Source organism: Centroberyx affinis, unplaced genomic scaffold, assembly GCF_046629955.1.
Source record: "Centroberyx affinis isolate AG114_WGS23_722 - 3 ecotype Tasmania unplaced genomic scaffold, CSIRO-AGI_Caff_v1 ptg001985l_1, whole genome shotgun sequence".
In the NCBI taxonomy this organism is placed as follows: domain Eukaryota; kingdom Metazoa; phylum Chordata; class Actinopteri; order Beryciformes; family Berycidae; genus Centroberyx; species Centroberyx affinis.
This window is the reverse complement of record NW_027280331.1, coordinates 25,408-44,453: the sequence shown is the minus strand read 5'-3', so window position 1 is coordinate 44,453 and position 19,046 is coordinate 25,408. Positions and strand designations below refer to the sequence as shown.

The following is a 19,046-nucleotide window of genomic DNA, read 5'->3' as shown; positions in this document are numbered from 1 at the left end:
AAAGACATACGGTTCTTACATTTTCAACAAAATATTGATCTCAATGTGTTTTTGTAAAATCACTGCTAACATACAGAGTGAGATTTATATTGGTTTTCACTAAAGCAAAGACTATTACTTTCTTGATAGAGTCACATAGCCGGAAAACGTAACATGTTTTCCCCTTAATAACATAATTGCTATTCAGTCCGGCTTTGCAGTGAGAGAGAGGCAGTGGGATACAGCTGAGGGAGAAATAAATTGATTTCCCCTGACTCGCTCTCCTACACACACACACACACACACACACACACACCACCCCTAACTCCATAAAATTATACACACACACCTCTCTGTTGGTGATGACACCCACACCCATTACTTGCTTAACAGCCCCCTCACTGCAATCTTTTAAAGATCTACAGAGAGCCAATCTATAGCTTTCAGTGATTTTCCTCTGTTCCTTCTCCTTGATCTGTATGATATTTGCTCAGCGGCACGAAGCTAAATCAATAGACTCTTCCACAGCAGGAGGAAGAGAAGCCGGCGATGATCATGGGTAATTTAAAACATTTGTAACATAACATTGAGCAGCACTACTTGCTGATACAGGAAACAAGCCCAGCTGACAAATTATCTTTTTGGGTACAAGACGAAAAAACATAATAACCTTCATCTTTTTTTGGTGGGAAAGTGACATGAGAAGAGTGACTAAGCGGTGGCTAGCTGTGTTTCACACTGTAGTGCAAAATGGACTTATGTGTGTATAGACAAGCCCCCCAACACTAACACAGCATTCACTCACACTATGGCTAAGGCCGATTCCTTTTTAATTCAGTCTATTCAAAATGTAAAATGCAACTACAATTCATTTGACAATGAATGACCAACCTTTCTCAAATATTTATCAGTGGGTTGAACATATTTATCGCTTCTTATCTTATCTCATGCCAACCGTCTCATGCCAAAAACTTTTCATTATTCAATTTTTTAAAGACTCGATTGACTGATCCTGTAGGAATTTACATTACATGTCAAATAAACTGGGTGTGGTCATGGCTTGTGATATAGGGCCTGGTCTCTAGCTCAATACCATTGAAATACAATATGAATCGACAAACAAAGAACAGGCAGAAGCATTGAAACACACCGACAATAGCCTGGTTTCCTCCCCAGGGCCAAACAGGGTTAACTGGGAGTTATCGTGTAAATCACTGTCTATTAAAAACAACATGGCATTCATTTGTTTCACACCTTGTTTTAAATGGATTAGTCACTTTTCACCATTTACCCATAAATACTATGTTTTAACTAATGCTTTGGATGTTGCGTGGTAAACATTTACAGTTGCCTCTGGCCCTGTTAAGCTCTCCTTGGCCTTGCTGTGAGAAAGTGTCAGATGTGTGTCTATCCATCCTAGCTGTCAATCTAGATCATGTCGTCTAGATCAACCTGTCTTTCACCTCTGCCATTTCTCCCAGTTTACCCAGTTAACTGTAACTGGATCTGGTGTGAGATATTACTCACTTGGGGAATCATTCTGCCAACTTGTCTCAATAGTGGAATTACAGTTTATCCTCCTTCCTCAGTGTTAAATTAACTTCTTTGTTCGCCCAAATCCCCCTATCTGGCTCGTCCAATTTGGTGAATGCCATAATCCAGATTTGGTCTTTCAACACTGATGTTGCTGGTTGCCTCACACCAGTAAGCCTTTGTGGCAAACAGAACTGCCAAATATTGTGAAGGTGGCCAATTTCATAGCACAGGTTTGGAGTAAGAGTCTACCCCCCCAAAATGAACAGTTCACAAACCAGTAAGCAAATTATAAATTCACAGTTGTTCATTTAATCAGAATATGTACATCCATACAAAACAAAACATAATGACCAGGTGGAGTGTTTGCATGTATCAAATTAAGGCAAAAAGTTTTCAAAATGCATCTCCTTACAGACATTTGCAGCAGGTTTATTTGTTTAATATCCTCACATATGTAATACAATTAGGAAGAGATCAATTTCCAGACTGACACTAATCTTTATGCGCTTCACTGCTGGCTTGCTTCAGACCAATTTTCTTTGTCAGCAAGCTCCTCAGAACTGGCTCCTTCATCAGCAACGATTAAATGGGAGGATGATTCACTGAGGAAAACTTTGCTGAGCCATATTCAAATTTAATGCCTTCGTTCAATCAGCAATGAAACAACTGAAGATTTGCTGTCAACCGGATTCATATTCGCAAGTTGTTCTCTCCAAGAACTAAGAAACCCTTTCAGGAAAACCAGACGACCTGTTAATTGTGCACTTTGATATTATTTTAATTAACTAATACTTTCAACAATCACTTTTTTCAACAGACAATCTGATTCTCAAACACACACACACAGTAAAGATGCCTTTTATTATTATTTAACTCACACTCAAAAACTATTTTCCTGTCCTTCTCCCCCTGTCACTTGTCTTTTTCTCGGCTTTGCTGCAGTTGCCTCTGCATGTGTCTCGTTGTGATGAGCGCCGTCAGGACGCAACACAGGATCAGGGCGGGGAAGGATACGCAGGCCCACCACAGCTGCCGCTCCCCAAACACCTCCACCACTGTATCCCTCCGCCTGGCGTAGTCCCGGAACAGGGCCTCCAGCTGGCAGAGGGTGCACAGGGACAGAAACAGGTGGAAGATCTGGTGACCCTGGCCCACAAAGTCACAGTGGCCCGGGAAGAAGCGCTCGGGGATGGGACAGGAGAAGAAGAGGGCCGACAGCAGGAAAGAGACGACCTGGAGGGCGTGGAGGGGCAGCGAGGGCTCCTGGGCCCAGGACACGGTGGCCAGGCGGTGGGCCACGGGGCTGATGTCCAGCAGATACGCCAGGCTGGTGGGGATCAGCTGGCAGATTTTACGGCGCACTGGGTACGGCCGCCGGTACCGGGATTTGGCGAAGCAGCAGCCGGCGCAGGACAGCCACCCGAAGAAGGCGGCTCCAGGCAGGAACAGCGGCCCGATGCTGCTTTCCCTCCACACCGGCTCGGTGGAGTAGAAATAATGACCCAGCGCGCAGCCGTACTGATACACAGCCACTCCCACATAGTCCATGAAGAAGAAGGAGTAGTGTGCGAGTTCAGAGCGAGACTGCATGAGGTGGGCGGCCACGCTGAAGAACAGATAGGTGAGGGCAGACAACATGAAGAGGCACAGAGGAAGGGCGGTCGCGTCCAAGGCGCACCCCAGGGTGCCCACGTTGGCCCACCACCGCAGCAGCAGCACCGGACCGGCCAGCAAGTGGGTCCAGACGTTCAGGGACTCGTTGTGTCTCTGGAAGAGGCTGAGGAAGTAGCAGCGCCAGTTCTGCTCCACGGGACGGTAGCCCGACAGGATGTAGGGCTCTCGGAACAGGCTGGGGACCTGGGAGGCCGCGACGGTGGGGCTGGGCAGGGGCAGGGGGGAGGAGGGGAGGAGGCCCGAGAGGCGGGGGAGGCGGCCGAGCTGCTTGACGCTCAGGGTCAAGGCGCCGAGCCGCTGCAGGGCGTCGCCTGACATGGCTGGATGATGGGTAGGGGGGGGGGGAGTGATGGACAGAGGAGAGGAGGAGGAGATGGAAATATGAAGAGAAGATGGAGGAGAACTGCCGGCCAGAGCAACCTGTGGAAGATAAACCTGAAAAAAAGAGACATACAGTCAATAAATGCAGGGTTTCAATCCCAAAATCAATATATACATCTTGGAAAAATGGTGCTACCTGAAATTTTCAAATTTCAAAACTGCAGAGGACTATTTTGTAAGCAAAGATCTTAAAATGGCTCATAACTTAACTAACCCAAAATGTGCTTCACTTTCATACAAAAAACAATCATTATAAGAGAGTAGATGCTGATTTTTTCACGTTATTTTAGACTATAAACTCTTCAAATCTACACAACGAATCTGAGTAATGGTGGTATGGCGTGTGACGTGTGAGTGCGGTTTAGAAAAACACTTGAGGGAGATTAAACTGGGAAGGGGGAAAAAAAAAAAAAGTTAATGAAACTTCACAAGGTGCCAGGGAGCATGCTGTCAAATTTTCTATATGCAGATTAACACACCAGCAGCAATATTCTTGTGAGTCTTGGAATACCGCAGTTATCGTTCTACTTAACAAAGGCCATTTTACACTGTTGAAGCAGGTATGTAGTTATACCTGTAATCATCACCCTCCCATGATGACACACACACACACACAGAGAGGGAGAGGAATGTAAACCATCACCTATAGTGTCAGCAAGGTAAATAAGCACCTATAGGCAGCAAGACAAACACCCACTCCCCTGAGAATACACAGGTATCACGAGGGGTGTGCCGTGTCCATGTTTTTCCTTCCATAAACACACCAGTCTTAACTCCAATTCCTGCAGCTGAAATATCTGCCTCTCTCTGAACTTTACAAGCTAGAATAGGCTGTTTGAATTAAGTTCATTTGAGACACACAAGGTGAAGTTGTTGTTGTTGCCATAGGAAATAGCTGACCTGCAGGAGTTTGGATAATCGGCTTAAAAACAAGCTATAGACCTACGGTACAATTGTCAGTCCATGCAAGAAAAAAATAATGAAATGTATATGTTTTGCTATAAATCTACCGCCAGTTTGCAAAGGAGAAACTGTAAAGCTGCTGCAGAAGAAGTCCTATGCTTCAAACAATACACATATGCTTCAAAATGTGAAGCCTACATGTTTGAAAACATTAAAAAAAAATTGGCAAAAACATATATATTTCTACATGTACATGACCCTCATTCGAAATAGCCTATATATTTTGGACGCTGGAAACTTTTTATTTTATACCTATATGTTCCCTAAACTGCATACATAGCTTATCTGTAGACATTATTCTCAAGGATGTGTTTTTTTTCTGTATGGGAAGGAGAAGATAAGCACCGTCTCACCTGTTTGTATCGACAACACACCTGTTGCTCCTGTCACAAACGTCTCTGCAAAAGAAAAAAAACAAAGCCAAACGCACTAAAGGGTTTTCCCCCCCGCAGAAGATTACATTGATCTAAATAAACTGCAACATGCTGGAAAGAGGCGATTTAAGCTGTTTGAGAGGGAGAAAAAGAGCAAAAACAGAGAAAATGCCCCTACAGCCTGGAGAGTTTTGAAGTGTGGGCGGGGTTAAAATGACCAGAACACGCCCTGAAGTGCTGTTATTTTTTCTTTCTTTTTTTTTTTTTTCCACAAACGAATAATAATCACTGTGATATTCTTATAATATTCATATAGGGACTTATAGTGTGTGTGCGGTATTTGATGGTTAGATTATAATGACCTTATTGTACTTTATGGATGTTTTGGTGATCTTCTGGTATCACTGTAATATTCCTATAATATTCCCATAGAGGCTTAAAGGAACATGCAGTGATATTTTCCTCCTTTATGACTCTTAGATTTATTACTAGGTTTCGAAGAGGGAGCATATAGCCTACGGCATAAATGGAATAAAATCAATAAAATAGGATGCACATTTAATTCTGAATATGTGTCGCCATCTACTGTCCGGCACTGTGAACTGCATTCATCTACAAAGACAACAGAGACATCAACTCTAACCTTGAGTCTTTCCAACAAGTCTTGATTCTGGATCACTCTAGTTTTAGTCTACTATTTTGCCATATGGGTTATGATGGAAATATTCTTAACTAAACTATAATGACATTACTTTACTCTGATTACAAAATATTGATAACTGAAATCTGTTGTAGTTACTGATAAAAACAGCTAGTTGCAGATTATGAAATAATTTCTTACTTGTTGGAATATTGAGACCAAAGACGATTTTCAATAAGGTCGTATTCTATTCCATTCTATTCTATTCTATTCTATTCAGAGATGTGTGGATGCCAAAAAGGTCTTTCGTGTGAGATTATAGACACACAATTTTAGATCCACCACTCGCATATTTCTGTTTTGATATCCTGCTCAGAAAAATCAAACTTAATCAAACAAGGCAAACTAGGCCCATGTGATATTTCTTTCTGGTTTCAGTGCCACGCCTGCTAAGTCATTTTGAATGTTTGCAGTTGGCTCGTTTTTAAGTGCTGAGGGGAAAAAAGCTAAATACCAGTGGTGACAACATTTTACTGGAGCAGCTCTCTGGATATTATGAGTTATTAGACCAAAATTTTTCTCGCTCTGTTTGAGACGTCAAGACAATTTCCATACAGGGAAAGGTTAGAAACATGTTTATCCCAGAAAAAAGGGAACAGGGAAGCACGTCTTATCATGAATAACAGGATTGCAATATGACATATTCAGTGGAAAACTTATTATAAATTTACTAAACTAAAACTGCCCAAAACCCATATAGATATACTTCAGACCATATACTGTATATGACATTTGATAAAGCTTGTGTTTTTTTATTTTTTGATGTCTGTCCATACTGCAGGCAAGGAGGTAACAGTGGAGAAAGTGACAAGAAAATACTTATTTTTATATATACATTTAATTACCTGATGGTTCTATCTTCCCAAGAATTAAATAACAGTGAATCTGAACTGTCCCTCATTTTAATTGGGACCTCTTGGAAACCCCTGCACGGACCCCTGTGGATCCCTGGACCTCATATTGGTAACCCCTGCAGTAGGCTATGGAAATAAAACTAAAATTCACAGCATCTGTCGCCATCTAGTGGACAAATTGACAACTGCTGTTTTCTCGGTAGGTTCCCCCTTTGTTACGGCCCGCCCCTTCCTGCTGCATTTTCGCGGGACTTTGTAGAGGCTCACGCGTTCATAGGATTCTATTGGACAGAATGCAAGTTACCCGCCGAATATGCAAACGAGTGCGTGCTGTGTGGACCAATCGCGTGTTACGTTCTACTTCTACCCGGTACGCAGTGGCGCGAAAACCCCGCAGTTGTGTGGTTTGACGGCAGCAGGAGCAGCAGCAGCACACGGCGTTCATATCAACTCTGTGCTTTATTTTAAGATTAATAATAATAAAAAAAAACAATAAATAATTTCAAAAATGATGGCAACCGACCTCGTCGATGACCGGGAGATGAGAGAGGCGCAGAGAGATTATCTGGACTTCCTGGATGACGATGTAAGTTTAACTTTTCTCTGGTAAAACTTTGTTGTGGGACTGAAATAAAGAAACCATGCGGCCGCAACAAAAGAGACACCCTTCAGTTATTTACAGCAGGGCGTTAGTTAGCAAATAATGTCGCTGTTAACTTTAATTACACTAGTTTTCCGATTATACACATTTGTATTACGTTTAGTGCAACAATTAGCCTGTCTTCAGTGCTGCTATTGTGTTCAGTGTTAGCTAACAGTGATGCATCCTGCTTCCCAAGCTAATCACTTTGAGCTGGTTAGTTTATGAACTGAATAAACATCAACCTTCATCTCATCTTCCTCTACGGTCTGCAGCAAGACCAGGGGGTTTACCAGAGCAAGGTCCGGGACATGATCAGCGAGAATAAATCTCGTCTCATCGTCAATATCAACGACCTGAGGAGACGCAACGAGGCCCGGGCTGCCAAGTAGGTTCATTATGGTTTTGTTTGTCTGTGAATGTTGTAGTCACAAACCCTAAACACCAAAGCATCACATAGTCATCCAGAGTTCCTACATCGACCTGGAAATGTATGGAAACAAGATTTTGGTAATTTCCAGGTCTTGATCAGTTTGAAAATTGCACAAAATGTTATATAGGCTATGTATGATATAGCCTAGATAGGACTGCATATTTTTCTTGTTTTAGACTCCTGTCATCTCACATATTCTGGTATTTGTTGCTGTAAAGAATGATAATCTATAGAGTAATATGGTATGGATGACCATTGGCGTAAATTATACTGAACACCTACCAAAATCTTCAAATCGCAACAAATAAAGATCTGGATGAAGTCGTTTTATATATAGTGTATACTTTAGACGAACACTGCTCTGTAGCATGTTATGGAGGTGAATGAATGAATGAATGAATGAATGAATGAATGAATATTCACAGCTACATGTTGCAGTTATGCAGAATCCACAGCCAGAGATTGTTAACCACATCATTCTTGTTAGAGATTCTGTTCACATTCTTCTTTTGCCACAAAGTTGTCCTTTCTTTGAATTTTGATACTATAGTGTTACCTGTGTTTGGTCTTATGTCACTGCAAGCCTCTGCATCAGAATGGCCTTAGAAGTAAGGACTTATTAAGATAGTTTATCTCAATCTCTCCATCTAGCCCTGATACATGCTGCACTGTCTTCGTATAGAAGGAGCCATGTCAGAATCCATTACATATTCTGTCAATATCATGTTGCCTTATTTACTGGCAAAATGCTTGCAGAACATGGCTTGAGACTGAATTTTTACTGTTCAGTTAAATTTGAAACCTCTCCATGAAAATATACCATGGGAGCTTTTTCCTCTATACACCGAGAGAGCGGCACATATTGGTTCAACTCTCCACCCAGATTCACACAAGCAACGCCATGATCTAAATGTTTTTAATGTGGTACTATCCCTCTCTGCTCTGCTAGACTGATGAACAACGCCTTCGAGGAGCTGCTCGCGTTCCAGCGGGCGCTGAAGGACCTGGTGGCCTCGGTGGACGCCACTTACGCCAAGCAGTATGAGGAGTTCTTCGTGGGCCTGGAGGGCAGCTTCGGCACCAAGCACGTCACCCCCCGCACCCTCACCTCCCGCCTGCTGGGCAGCATGGTCTGTGTGGAGGGCATCGTCACCAAGTGTGAGTTTCCCCAGGCTGCAGTGACGTTTTTTGTTATTTGTTGTTGAGGATTTCAGGTCGTTGGATACTCCTTGTCTCATTCATTTCAAGTTCAGGGCCCTAGGTTTCTACTCTTCTCTACATTATATCCCCTTTTTTTTTGATTCACAACTTCATTGCCAGTTGAATGTAAACTTGTGCTATTTAAACGAACAGTTGATATACTGTCGATAATGTTGCAATGCTTATTAGTATGGACTTGCACCAATAAACAATGCTGTATATCCTTCAGTGCATTCATATTCCATTTCTCCCCTCATCGCCTGCAGGTTCTCTGGTGCGTCCCAAGGTGGTGCGGAGTGTCCACTACTGTCCGGCCACTAAGAAGACGATGGAGAGGAAGTACACAGACATGACTTCCCTGGACGCTTTCCCGTCCAGTGCCATCTACCCCACCAAGGTAACTGCAGATCCAGTGGCCTGGATGTTTACAGTTTTACATTTTAGGCATTTAGACGAGACGGTTACCCAGAGTGACAGTGATGCTCTTACAGTCATCGCACTCTACTACTACTACTCAACACTTGTCTATATTTGTGTTCTTAGGGGTGTTCTTTACTCGGTCTACTGGTTTCATACATATTCATGCATGGTGCTTCTGGATTTCAGACTTTTTGGGACACTCCTCCTATTCATGGGTTCCTATTTTCCTGCCTTTTCACCCATTACTTCCTGCTTTTTATGTGTTGTGCTGAGCACCTCTTTTTCTTTCTCTCTCTCTGACTCCCTAGGACGAGGAGAACAACCCCCTGGAGACAGAGTTCGGTCTGTCCATCTACAAGGACCACCAGACCATCACGGTGCAGGAGATGCCAGAGAAAGCCCCTGCCGGCCAGCTGCCTCGCTCTGTGGACATCATCCTGGACAACGACCTGGTGGATGTGGTCAAACCAGGCGACAGGGTCCAGATCATAGGAACGTACCGCTGCCTGCCGGGCAAGAAAGGAGGCTTCACCTCCGGCACGTTCAGGTAAGATGGGGTGAAATACGGTTAAAATGAATGTCTTCAGGAGCTCATACATGTAAGTCAAGTGTGGTAGCTGCTGCAGCACTTATGATAATGCATGTTAAAGTTTGCGGACACTTCACTGCTTGGAAGGGTATAGTGAACCTAACGGGAACTGCTCTGAACATGAAGAGATTCACTCTAGAATGAGATGCGTGTTTTGAAAAACAATAAAATGAATGCCTACTCTCTCAAAATCATTTCAGGTGTCACATTAAAGCCTCCTATTTGTTACTAAATTTGAGTTGAGTTGCATTAAGATCTTTGATCACAAAACGATAATGCTTTTTTAGAAAAGAATTGTCTGATTTTGAAGTATTATTTAGGATTGCAAAAATGTTTCCACATTTGTTAAATAGAGTTTGTAACGGACCCTTTCATATCTAGGATGAGGAAAGCTGGAAAAGAGCCTCTGTTCCCATTTCAGGCACATTATCACTTGTATGTACTGGATATACCCTCATATTTAATTCAAAACTATCCACCCTTCCCTCTCAGGACCATCATGATAGCCTGCCAGGTAAAACAGATGAGCAAGGAGGTGTCTCCCTGCTTCTCAGCTGATGATGTGGCCAAGATCAGGAAATTCAGTCAGTCACGCACCATGGTAAATAAACTCAAACATGTGGCTTCATTTTTTCCTTCCATAACAAGAATTTTTAATGCTTAAAAAAAAAACCCTTTTCCTCAAACAAATACACATGACAAGCAAAGACGCAACTGAATTAGATAACAAACTAACACAAGGACTAACTCTTCTGTGTTCTCTCTTGGTTCATTCAGGATGTGTTTGACCAGCTGGCTCGCTCACTGGCCCCCAGTATCCACGGCCATGAGTACATCAAGAAGGCCATCCTCTGCATGCTGCTGGGAGGCGTGGAGAAGGTTCTGGAGAATGGGTCGCGCATCCGAGGAGACATCAATGTCCTGCTCATCGGTACAGGAGCTTTGTCGATTATGTGCTCATTTAGCCTTGTTTACTAATGGGAGGATAATCTGATCAACTGCAGGACAGACAACCATCCTTTCTTTCCTTCATGTTTCCTCACTCCAGTCTGAACAAGCTGGATATGGCTGCTATCTGCTGCAGTATCTAGGCTTTTTTTTAGGAAGCCAGTGGTTCAGTTTACAAGTATCAGACTATACAATCATGACTCATCTCTCTCTCTATCCATCCTCCTTCTAGGTGACCCATCGGTAGCAAAGTCCCAGCTGCTGCGCTACGTGCTGCATACCGCCCCCAGAGCCATTCCCACCACTGGGCGAGGTTCCTCCGGAGTGGGTCTGACTGCTGCGGTCACCACTGATCAGGAGACTGGTACGAAACATGCGAACACACCCACCACACACCAGTGTTTCCCTGCCTGGAGGAGTAGCCACTTGGCCCAAAACAGTTGAATTTGTATGTTTTTTTTCAGTGCCAAGTTTTACTTTTCCTTAACCTAAAAGCTGTTGGAGAGGCCTTCTTAACCTGTAAAGAAAATATTATGGGGGGAAATCCTGTGACAAACGTTTTGGGCATTTAGCTGACCCTCTGATCCAGAGAGACTTAATGAGTGAGGATGCAGGTGTTCAGTTTCTTGCTCAAGGTCACTTTGACAGTAAACATGAATCTGAGATGTTTTATCAAACCACTTGCATGGTGTTTTGCAATCAAAGCACAATGACAAACCTTCCCTTTATTGTTGGAAACCTACACAGGAAAACTGATTTCTCATTTGTTTTCCATTCACACATACTTACTTTGACCACAGTCGGTGATTATTCTTAACCTAAACCAATCAACACATGATACACATCCTCCTTTAAGGCTCACAGTTAGTCATCTTTAAGAAATATAACACAATTTGAGCGACCCATGTCATTTTCTCCCCAAGGTGAGCGTCGTCTGGAGGCAGGTGCCATGGTGCTGGCCGACCGCGGCGTGGTGTGCATCGACGAGTTTGACAAGATGTCCGACATGGACCGCACGGCCATCCACGAGGTGATGGAGCAGGGCCGAGTCACCATCGCCAAGGCTGGCATCCACGCCCGCCTCAACGCCCGCTGCTCTGTGCTGGCCGCCGCCAACCCCGTCTACGGCAGGGTGAGTGTGAAGAAGCATCTGTAGTTTTGAAACATATCATATGTATGTAAGGGATTATCATACACTCTAATGCCTTATGACCATGCTTATAAGAACACATAGTGCTTACTGAGTGCTCAAAAACATTATAGATGTAACTTGGAATGAATTAGAAGTGCAAATATCGTTTATGACTATCAGAAGTTTTTGGACAACCTGTTCTCAGTGGAACATCATCTGATAACTAGTCAAACATTCAAAAGACACTTGTACTATAATTCTTTCGAAATGATCTGTGTAATGGGTTCTGATATCCCTCAGTAAGCATTATGTGTTATTGGCACGGTCATAAGCCATTAGAGTGCATTCTAATGCTCTTCTAATGCACTGATAATGTGGTTGTTTATAGACAGTGTTACCCAATTATTTTATTATTTTTACATGACATGACTTGCTCAAGGGCCCCTCAGCGGTAGATATTGACTCTCTACGTCCAGTTCTTCCCAGCTGATCCAGGGATTTGAACCTATGACCTTCCAGTCACAGACTTGTTTTCTATAAAAACTTGAGGCTGATGTAGAGCTGTGAGTTTCTGTAACTCTGCTCCCCTCCACTTCCTCTGCCCTCTCTGCAGTATGACCAGTATAAAACCCCCATGGAGAACATCGGCCTGCAGGACTCCCTGCTGTCGCGTTTTGATCTGCTCTTCATCGTTCTGGATCAGATGGACCCAGAACAGGACCGGGAGATCTCGGACCACGTGCTGAGGATGCACCGCTACCGCGACCCCCGCGAGCAGGAGGGAGCAGGTACTGCACATCAAGGCTTCTCAAAATATAATAGTAATGGTATTAAATTTGTGTTGCAAGAATGCACCAAATAATATTAGAATGCTAAGAGGGCTAGAGAAGGACTCTGTCATTTACAGCCACAGTGTTGGGTGCACTACACTGTACATTTTGTACAAATTTACCACAGAGGCTGATTGAGGTTTGCCTTGGGGTCCATATTTTTCAAACTTATCAGAAGCTAGTAATTCTCTAAAATGCCCGAACATGTAGCTGTTTTATGCTGGTGCCTCCTGGAAAAGATGGACAAGAGCAGGGTGAATTTTAAGGGTCTGGTTCATCATGTATAGAGGTTTGAAAGGTGTAAACCAAGAATATACTGAAAATGGAAACACCAGCCACCAGCTGAATGCAGATACATTTTGTCTGTGACTGATAAGTTTTTCTACTCTACCAGAAGTGGACAAAATTAGTTGAATGCTCTGTTTCTAAAATAGTAGAAGTGAAAATGGCAATTGGTATATGTTTATTTTTCGTTGTTTTTTTTTTTCAGCCATGTCTCTGGGCGGGGCAGTGGATGTCCTGGCTACAGAAGACCCAGACGCAGTGCAGGAAGAACAGGAGGATCTGCAGGTCTACGAGAAACACAACAACCTGCTGCACGGGACCAAGAGAAAGAGGTACACACACACACACACACACACACACAGAGAGAGTATCTGCCATGGTGTTTGAGAGAGACATTAACACAATCCAATTTGAGGCTTGTGGTTGGTAAGGTTGTCTACTTTTCCAGTCCTTTATGCTGATAATGCAGATAATAGTCATCATTTGGATTTGGTCCTATATTTTACAAACAGGTGGCTTGTAAAATGATGAACGAGGATTTTCAATTTTGGAATACACCATCACTGTGGATTATGGGAGATAAAGGGTAAAAAGTTGTAAATGAAAAGTATTTGTTTATGTACATCTAAGAACATGACCATGTGACTGATGTAAATTAAACACTGACTAAACCACAAAAGGAAGCAGTATTTTAGAGTGCAGCTCTTGGTGTTTTTCAAGGGTAAAATATATTTATCCTTTTTATGTTTCAGAGATAAGATCGTGAGTAAGGAGTTCATGAGGAAGTACATCCACATCGCCAAGGCTGTGACCCCCGTGCTGACCCAGGAGGCAGCCAATCACATCGCAGAAGAGTATTCGAGGCTGAGGAGCCAGGAGCAGCTTGGTGCCGACATTGCTAGGGTGAGAATGGGCGCACACACCATCATATAGAGCATATTGCACACACACACACACACACACACACACACACACACGGATGCATTATACTGGAAAAGGGACATCACATCACAAAGGCATTGTACAGGATGAGAGGGGATACTTTTAATAACTATGGTATTTAATAGGTGCCATTAACCAGGGAAATTGACACTAGAAACTTGGGGAAAAGTCATGGAAATCGATAACTGTCTTTTAGGCCTGGAAAACCATTTTGGAAATCGTGGAAATTTGTTCATAATCATCTGGTCAAGTGTGAACATCAAGTGTTCACAAGTGTGTATAGGTGTCTTATCAAGGAACAAGAATCAAAATAACTTGTTTTCTGATTCCACAAGATCCAAGTGATATTTGTAGCCAGCCAAAATAAGACTTAGGACAAGCCTTGGATTTCCTCTTGCCAGGCCATCCTTAGGAATAAGAATTTGTACTAAGTGACCTTCTGGTTAAATAAAGATTATAGAAATAGATGTTGACAAGTCTTGGAAACTGTGTATGGTAACTTAACCTTAAACTTAAATTCTTCCACCTCAGACCTCTCCAGTGACGGCCCGTACGCTGGAGACCATGATCCGTCTGTCCACGGCACACGCCAAGGCCCGGATGAGCAAAGCCGTGGAGCTGGAAGACTCGGAGGTGGCTGTGGAGCTGGTCCAGTTTGCCTACTTCAAAAAGGTCTGTACTACTATCTTTTCTGAAGCCTTGAGATGAATGCAATGACGGTATTTGTCTGCATAGCACTCTTTGGGAACTGTTACATCTTTCCCATGCAGGTCTGAAGAAGTATAGAAAATGACCTTAAAGTTTGGGAATTGCATAAAAAGTTAAAGCTGAAGAAATGTTTTATAGCTAAGATTTGACTATGGCTTTTTCTTCACGTAGTAAAACTCAAAGTTATGCTTTGGCATTTTATGGCCGTTTACAGTGGTCCTTTGTCTTTTTTCCCTGAAGAAATATTTATGGAAAGAAATTAAGTTCTTTATTGTGCAACTGCAACAGAATTTTCCCTTCCAGTGCCTCATTAAAAAACAATGTCTATTTCTTTAGATTACAGCTCCCTTTTTCCTTGTTGTTACAAAAAGACTGACCCAAATAGGCCGAGCATTCACCTACCTCCACTGAATATTAACTGGACAGAGTTGGATTTGGATCCCTTTAGAACAATATACCACTGCAGAAACACAGTGCCTTACTTATATATATTCTGTATCACAACAAGTATACCATAATAATGAGATGATGATGATGATGATAAAAATAATTAAACAGTTATTTAAAGGTTTACAAAACATACTGTGGTGTAGTAACTAAAGGGAATCAAATTTCTGCAATGAAATGTGGATGTTTCAAGTAGCTAATTTCTGGATTGTTCCATGTTTTCTCTGCAGGTTCTGGAGAAAGACAGGAAACGTGCGAGAAAGGAACGTGACTCCGGCTCGGAGGAGGAAGAGGAGGCAGAGACGACCACACAACGTACTCAACGATCTCAGAAGAAGAGGTATGCACTCCTAGAGGGACACACACACTCACCACCCAATTTTCAATCTCCCAGTAAATTGACCAATATATGGTCAGTAATTTAAATTAGTAATTTTAAAAGTAAACTTTTACAACAAATCAAACGTTTTTAAACTTTTCTGACTTTTGTACTAGTGATGGTGCAGCTTTCCCCCTTTTGAACTACATTTAGATTTCATCCTGTCTAGCTAACTGTCTACTATGTTTCATGCCTTGTAGACAGTGCTGTTGACCAGATGGTCAGTTGTCATTAACATTAACCTGTGTGTCCTGTAGGGGGCGCCGTGGTTCAGCGAGCAGCGAGCCTTACAGCCCGTATGACTTCAGTGAAGAGCATGCCGTCCCTGAGAGTAAGAGTCTGCTTTCATTAATCCTCCTCCAGTACTTTACTCTGTTCCCATAGTCTTCATTGTGTAATAGTTGATAATTTTTTTTTATTATTCTCTTATTTTATAGCACTCACAAAAATGTGTTATACAAATCTTTGTACTACATACCAGTGTAAAAAAAAAACTACCACTTACTGCACTTATTAGAAGTCTAACTATGCTCTTTTATTCCCCTCACCCCCTTAGTTCAAGCTGGCACCCCCAAACCCGCCAAGCAGCGGGAGGAAGAGGAACCCATGGACGCCTCTGCCCCTCCATCACAGGACGGCCAGTCTGAAATCTCTGCAGACAGGTGGGTTACTGTAGATTTCTACAGCTTTTAATGAGGTCAGCAGAGCAACTATTCCCTTTTTATTATTAGATCATGGCTTTATTAATAGTTAAGCAAGAAAACAGATGTCTAATTTTCAGCCCAGCCTTCTAAATTTGTGAATGGGACTGAAACTGATCAGAAATTCAATCCAGTGTCTACCTTCCATCATACAGAAAAGATGAAGGGAATGCCATTATATTAACTGGCAAGGGGGGCACTTGTAAGATGTGTCCTAATTTCAGATTTATAGGGAAATTGTGTGGATAAAGACAACAGTTACCTGATTACCATCCTTTAAGCTTGAGGAAATTACCCACAGGCTGAAAGATATCATATTTGTATAGGACTTTTGTGACAAAAGTTCCAATATGCTGTAAAATGGATAAATGATAAAAACTCTCCTCTCACTCTCCTTCCTCCACCAGGCTGAAAGAGTTCAAGTCCTCTCTGTTCGCGGTGTTCCAGTCGGCCCACGCTCAGTCTGTGAGGATGAAGACCCTGAGGGACGACATGAACAAGGAGCGCCAGTCGCCGTTCTCGGAGACCGAGGTTCGCGCCGCTTTGGCTCGCATGCAGGACGACAACCAAGTCATGGTGGCCGACGACATCGTCTTCCTCATCTGAGGAAGGAGAAGAATGTCTTGGAGGAGCCGGATGGTTTGACTGTCTCAGAAGGATGAAATGGACTTGGAAAGAAACGGGGGTGTGGTTTATATATAAACATGTAAATTTATTTCCTCCACCAGATATTGGACAGCAGCCGTTTGTTTCTAATGATTGCTGTTTTCCTGCTTCCCCCTTCCCATTATGTCTGCATTGATGTCCTCATCACATCCCTGTTTGGGTTTGATTGGAAAATGCTTTTGTCTCCGAGAAGCACAAAAATGAAATGAGAAAACAGAGAAGGCATTCTATGGATGCAAGTTGAAAGCACAGATTGTTTTTGTTTTGTGGATTGCCAACAACTTTCACATTCAGCCCAGTCTATTCTTTGTAAATGCATACATGCACTGTTGGACCAAGAATCAACAATAGATGGGTTTAGGTCCACACTTGTGCAGATTTTTTTCCATCAACTCATTATTTCTTTGCAAGCAAGACCATTTTATCAACACTGCAAAAAAAATCTTTGTGTTGTTATTGCTTTGTCTATCATTTATGCATTTTGTTTTGAATTGATCTGTTTAAAAAATGGTAATATTACTTTATAATGGCCTTGCTCCAGTGTATTAACATATGGGAAAACTACTGTAAGCACACAGTAGTAGTGTAATTAATGAAAATCTCCCTCCTTGCATAATGTGCTTAGCTACCCAATGCAAGTACAGTTTTCATTAAGTAATGAAATTGTATTACTGTACTTTCAATACTCAGATTTAATATGCCAGAAAAAGGACATTAAGTAGTGTTACCAGCATTTCTGTTGTTGGAATTTTGCAAAAAGAGACGTGTGTATATAGTTGAAAAAAAAAGTTTTGTAATGGTTCATTAACTAGTTGTGTATTAAAATAAAACTTAATACCTGGGTATACCACAGTGTTGGGTTCTTGTATTGCTGATTGACAGAGCAAAGGTGCAGCAGGTCTAAGTAGCTACATACTGTATCATCATGGGAAATTACCAGCAGCCTAATGCTGGTAAATTTGCACTGTGGCTCCTGCTTCTCTACCAGCTACTTTGGCAGGAAACTAACCATCACTTTGAGGTTCTTTTCTATTGTAATAATTTACTTGTAAAATAGTACAAGAGGCTGGGGAACAAAGTGTTTGGTCATCAAATACTAAAGCTTTCCTGCCTGTGTACCAAGGTTTCTAGAAAAGAAGCCTCTGAAAAAGCATTTTATGTGAAATCTCCATTGAGAAAAGACATGAATGAAACTTTTGAGTGGGTGGCAGCTCTCAAGCACGGTGGCCCACCCACCTCTTCCCTGGTTGGGAAAACACTTCTGTACTAGTGGCATAAACACCACTCACCTTTCTCACACTTTTCTAGATCCCTATCAGTTACATCTAAGTTGACCCCGCCCACACACACTCTCACAGATCATAATCATGCATATAGTCCATATCTGACTTGCTGCCGTGTGCTGTAACAGCCTATGGCTCCGATCAGCCTGCAGATAAGAGCCCGAGACGCACCGCAGCCCGGCCGGGCCGTGGAACCAACAACCGCTCTCACCGCCATCCAGGACATGACGGCCTCCAGGTCTCGACACCCACGACTGACTCATCACCTCCAGGGCAAAGGCTGCAACCTACGCTGTCTCATTTTCGTTTTAACCAAGACCAAGTGTTGTTTTTTTTTAGAGGTGGATTTGGAAGATGAGCGTAATGCCTCCCTGAATTATTTTGGAGAAATATGGTATCAAAACTTATTAAAATCCTGCTGCCATAGCCTTCTCAAGTGTCTGCAATGCAAGGCAGGCTGAATGAAACTCCAGATTAGTAGATTAGTAGCCTAAAATTCAATGTGAACGTTGTTAGAAGAGCCTACTACAGTTTCCTGCAACATCAGCTTGGGTCATTAGTTGTTTTGGAGAATGTGCATCTTGAGAAAATCTTGTCTCTTTCAGCTCCATCTAGCCCACAGACCTATTAACAATCAAGTCGCATCCAAACCCTTATTCATTTCATTTTCTTGCTTTAAATGGTGTTTTAATGGCTAGTTTTTTTTAATTATGATTAGGACAATACAATTGAGCTTGGGATGTAGGGGCAAGAGACTAAATTTCTTATTTGGGATGGTTTGGGAAGTTTTGTTCCAATGTGTTTGTCAATCTCAAAGAATCATCCTCTGTGAAAAATACTCAAAGTGAATTGGTTTGTTGCTGCTGTCCATAAATGCATCTTTCCTCCTTTTCTGTTCTACTTCTCTCCTTCATGCCATACCTGTATAATATTTAGTCATAGTTTCAGCCAGTCTGAAACTTTTGTAGCTAGGAGTCGAAAC

At 42.4% G+C, this 19,046-nt stretch overlaps 2 protein-coding genes across 2 annotated transcripts; one reads left to right on the top strand and one right to left on the bottom strand.

Moving 5' to 3' along the window:
• Nucleotides 1–1,872: 1,872 nt before the first annotated feature.
• paqr8 (progestin and adipoQ receptor family member VIII) lies at nucleotides 1,873–3,507 on the bottom strand. Its single transcript, XM_071530850.1, has one exon. It carries the CDS (start codon nucleotides 3,505–3,507, stop codon nucleotides 2,428–2,430), a length of 1,080 nt encoding a protein of 359 aa, XP_071386951.1. The 3' UTR covers nucleotides 1,873–2,427.
• Nucleotides 3,508–6,911: 3,404 nt separating this feature from the next.
• On the top strand, nucleotides 6,912–17,617 carry mcm3 (minichromosome maintenance complex component 3). The gene is made up of 17 exons (XM_071530840.1): nucleotides 6,912–7,047; nucleotides 7,377–7,489; nucleotides 8,484–8,692; nucleotides 9,001–9,131; nucleotides 9,463–9,701; nucleotides 10,236–10,344; nucleotides 10,521–10,674; nucleotides 10,924–11,055; nucleotides 11,615–11,823; nucleotides 12,437–12,611; nucleotides 13,144–13,270; nucleotides 13,691–13,841; nucleotides 14,412–14,552; nucleotides 15,266–15,375; nucleotides 15,672–15,745; nucleotides 15,971–16,076; nucleotides 16,523–17,617. Exons 1-17 carry the CDS (start codon nucleotides 6,970–6,972, stop codon nucleotides 16,719–16,721), a joined length of 2,457 nt encoding a protein of 818 aa, XP_071386941.1. The 5' UTR covers nucleotides 6,912–6,969; the 3' UTR covers nucleotides 16,722–17,617.
• Nucleotides 17,618–19,046: the final 1,429 nt, after the last annotated feature.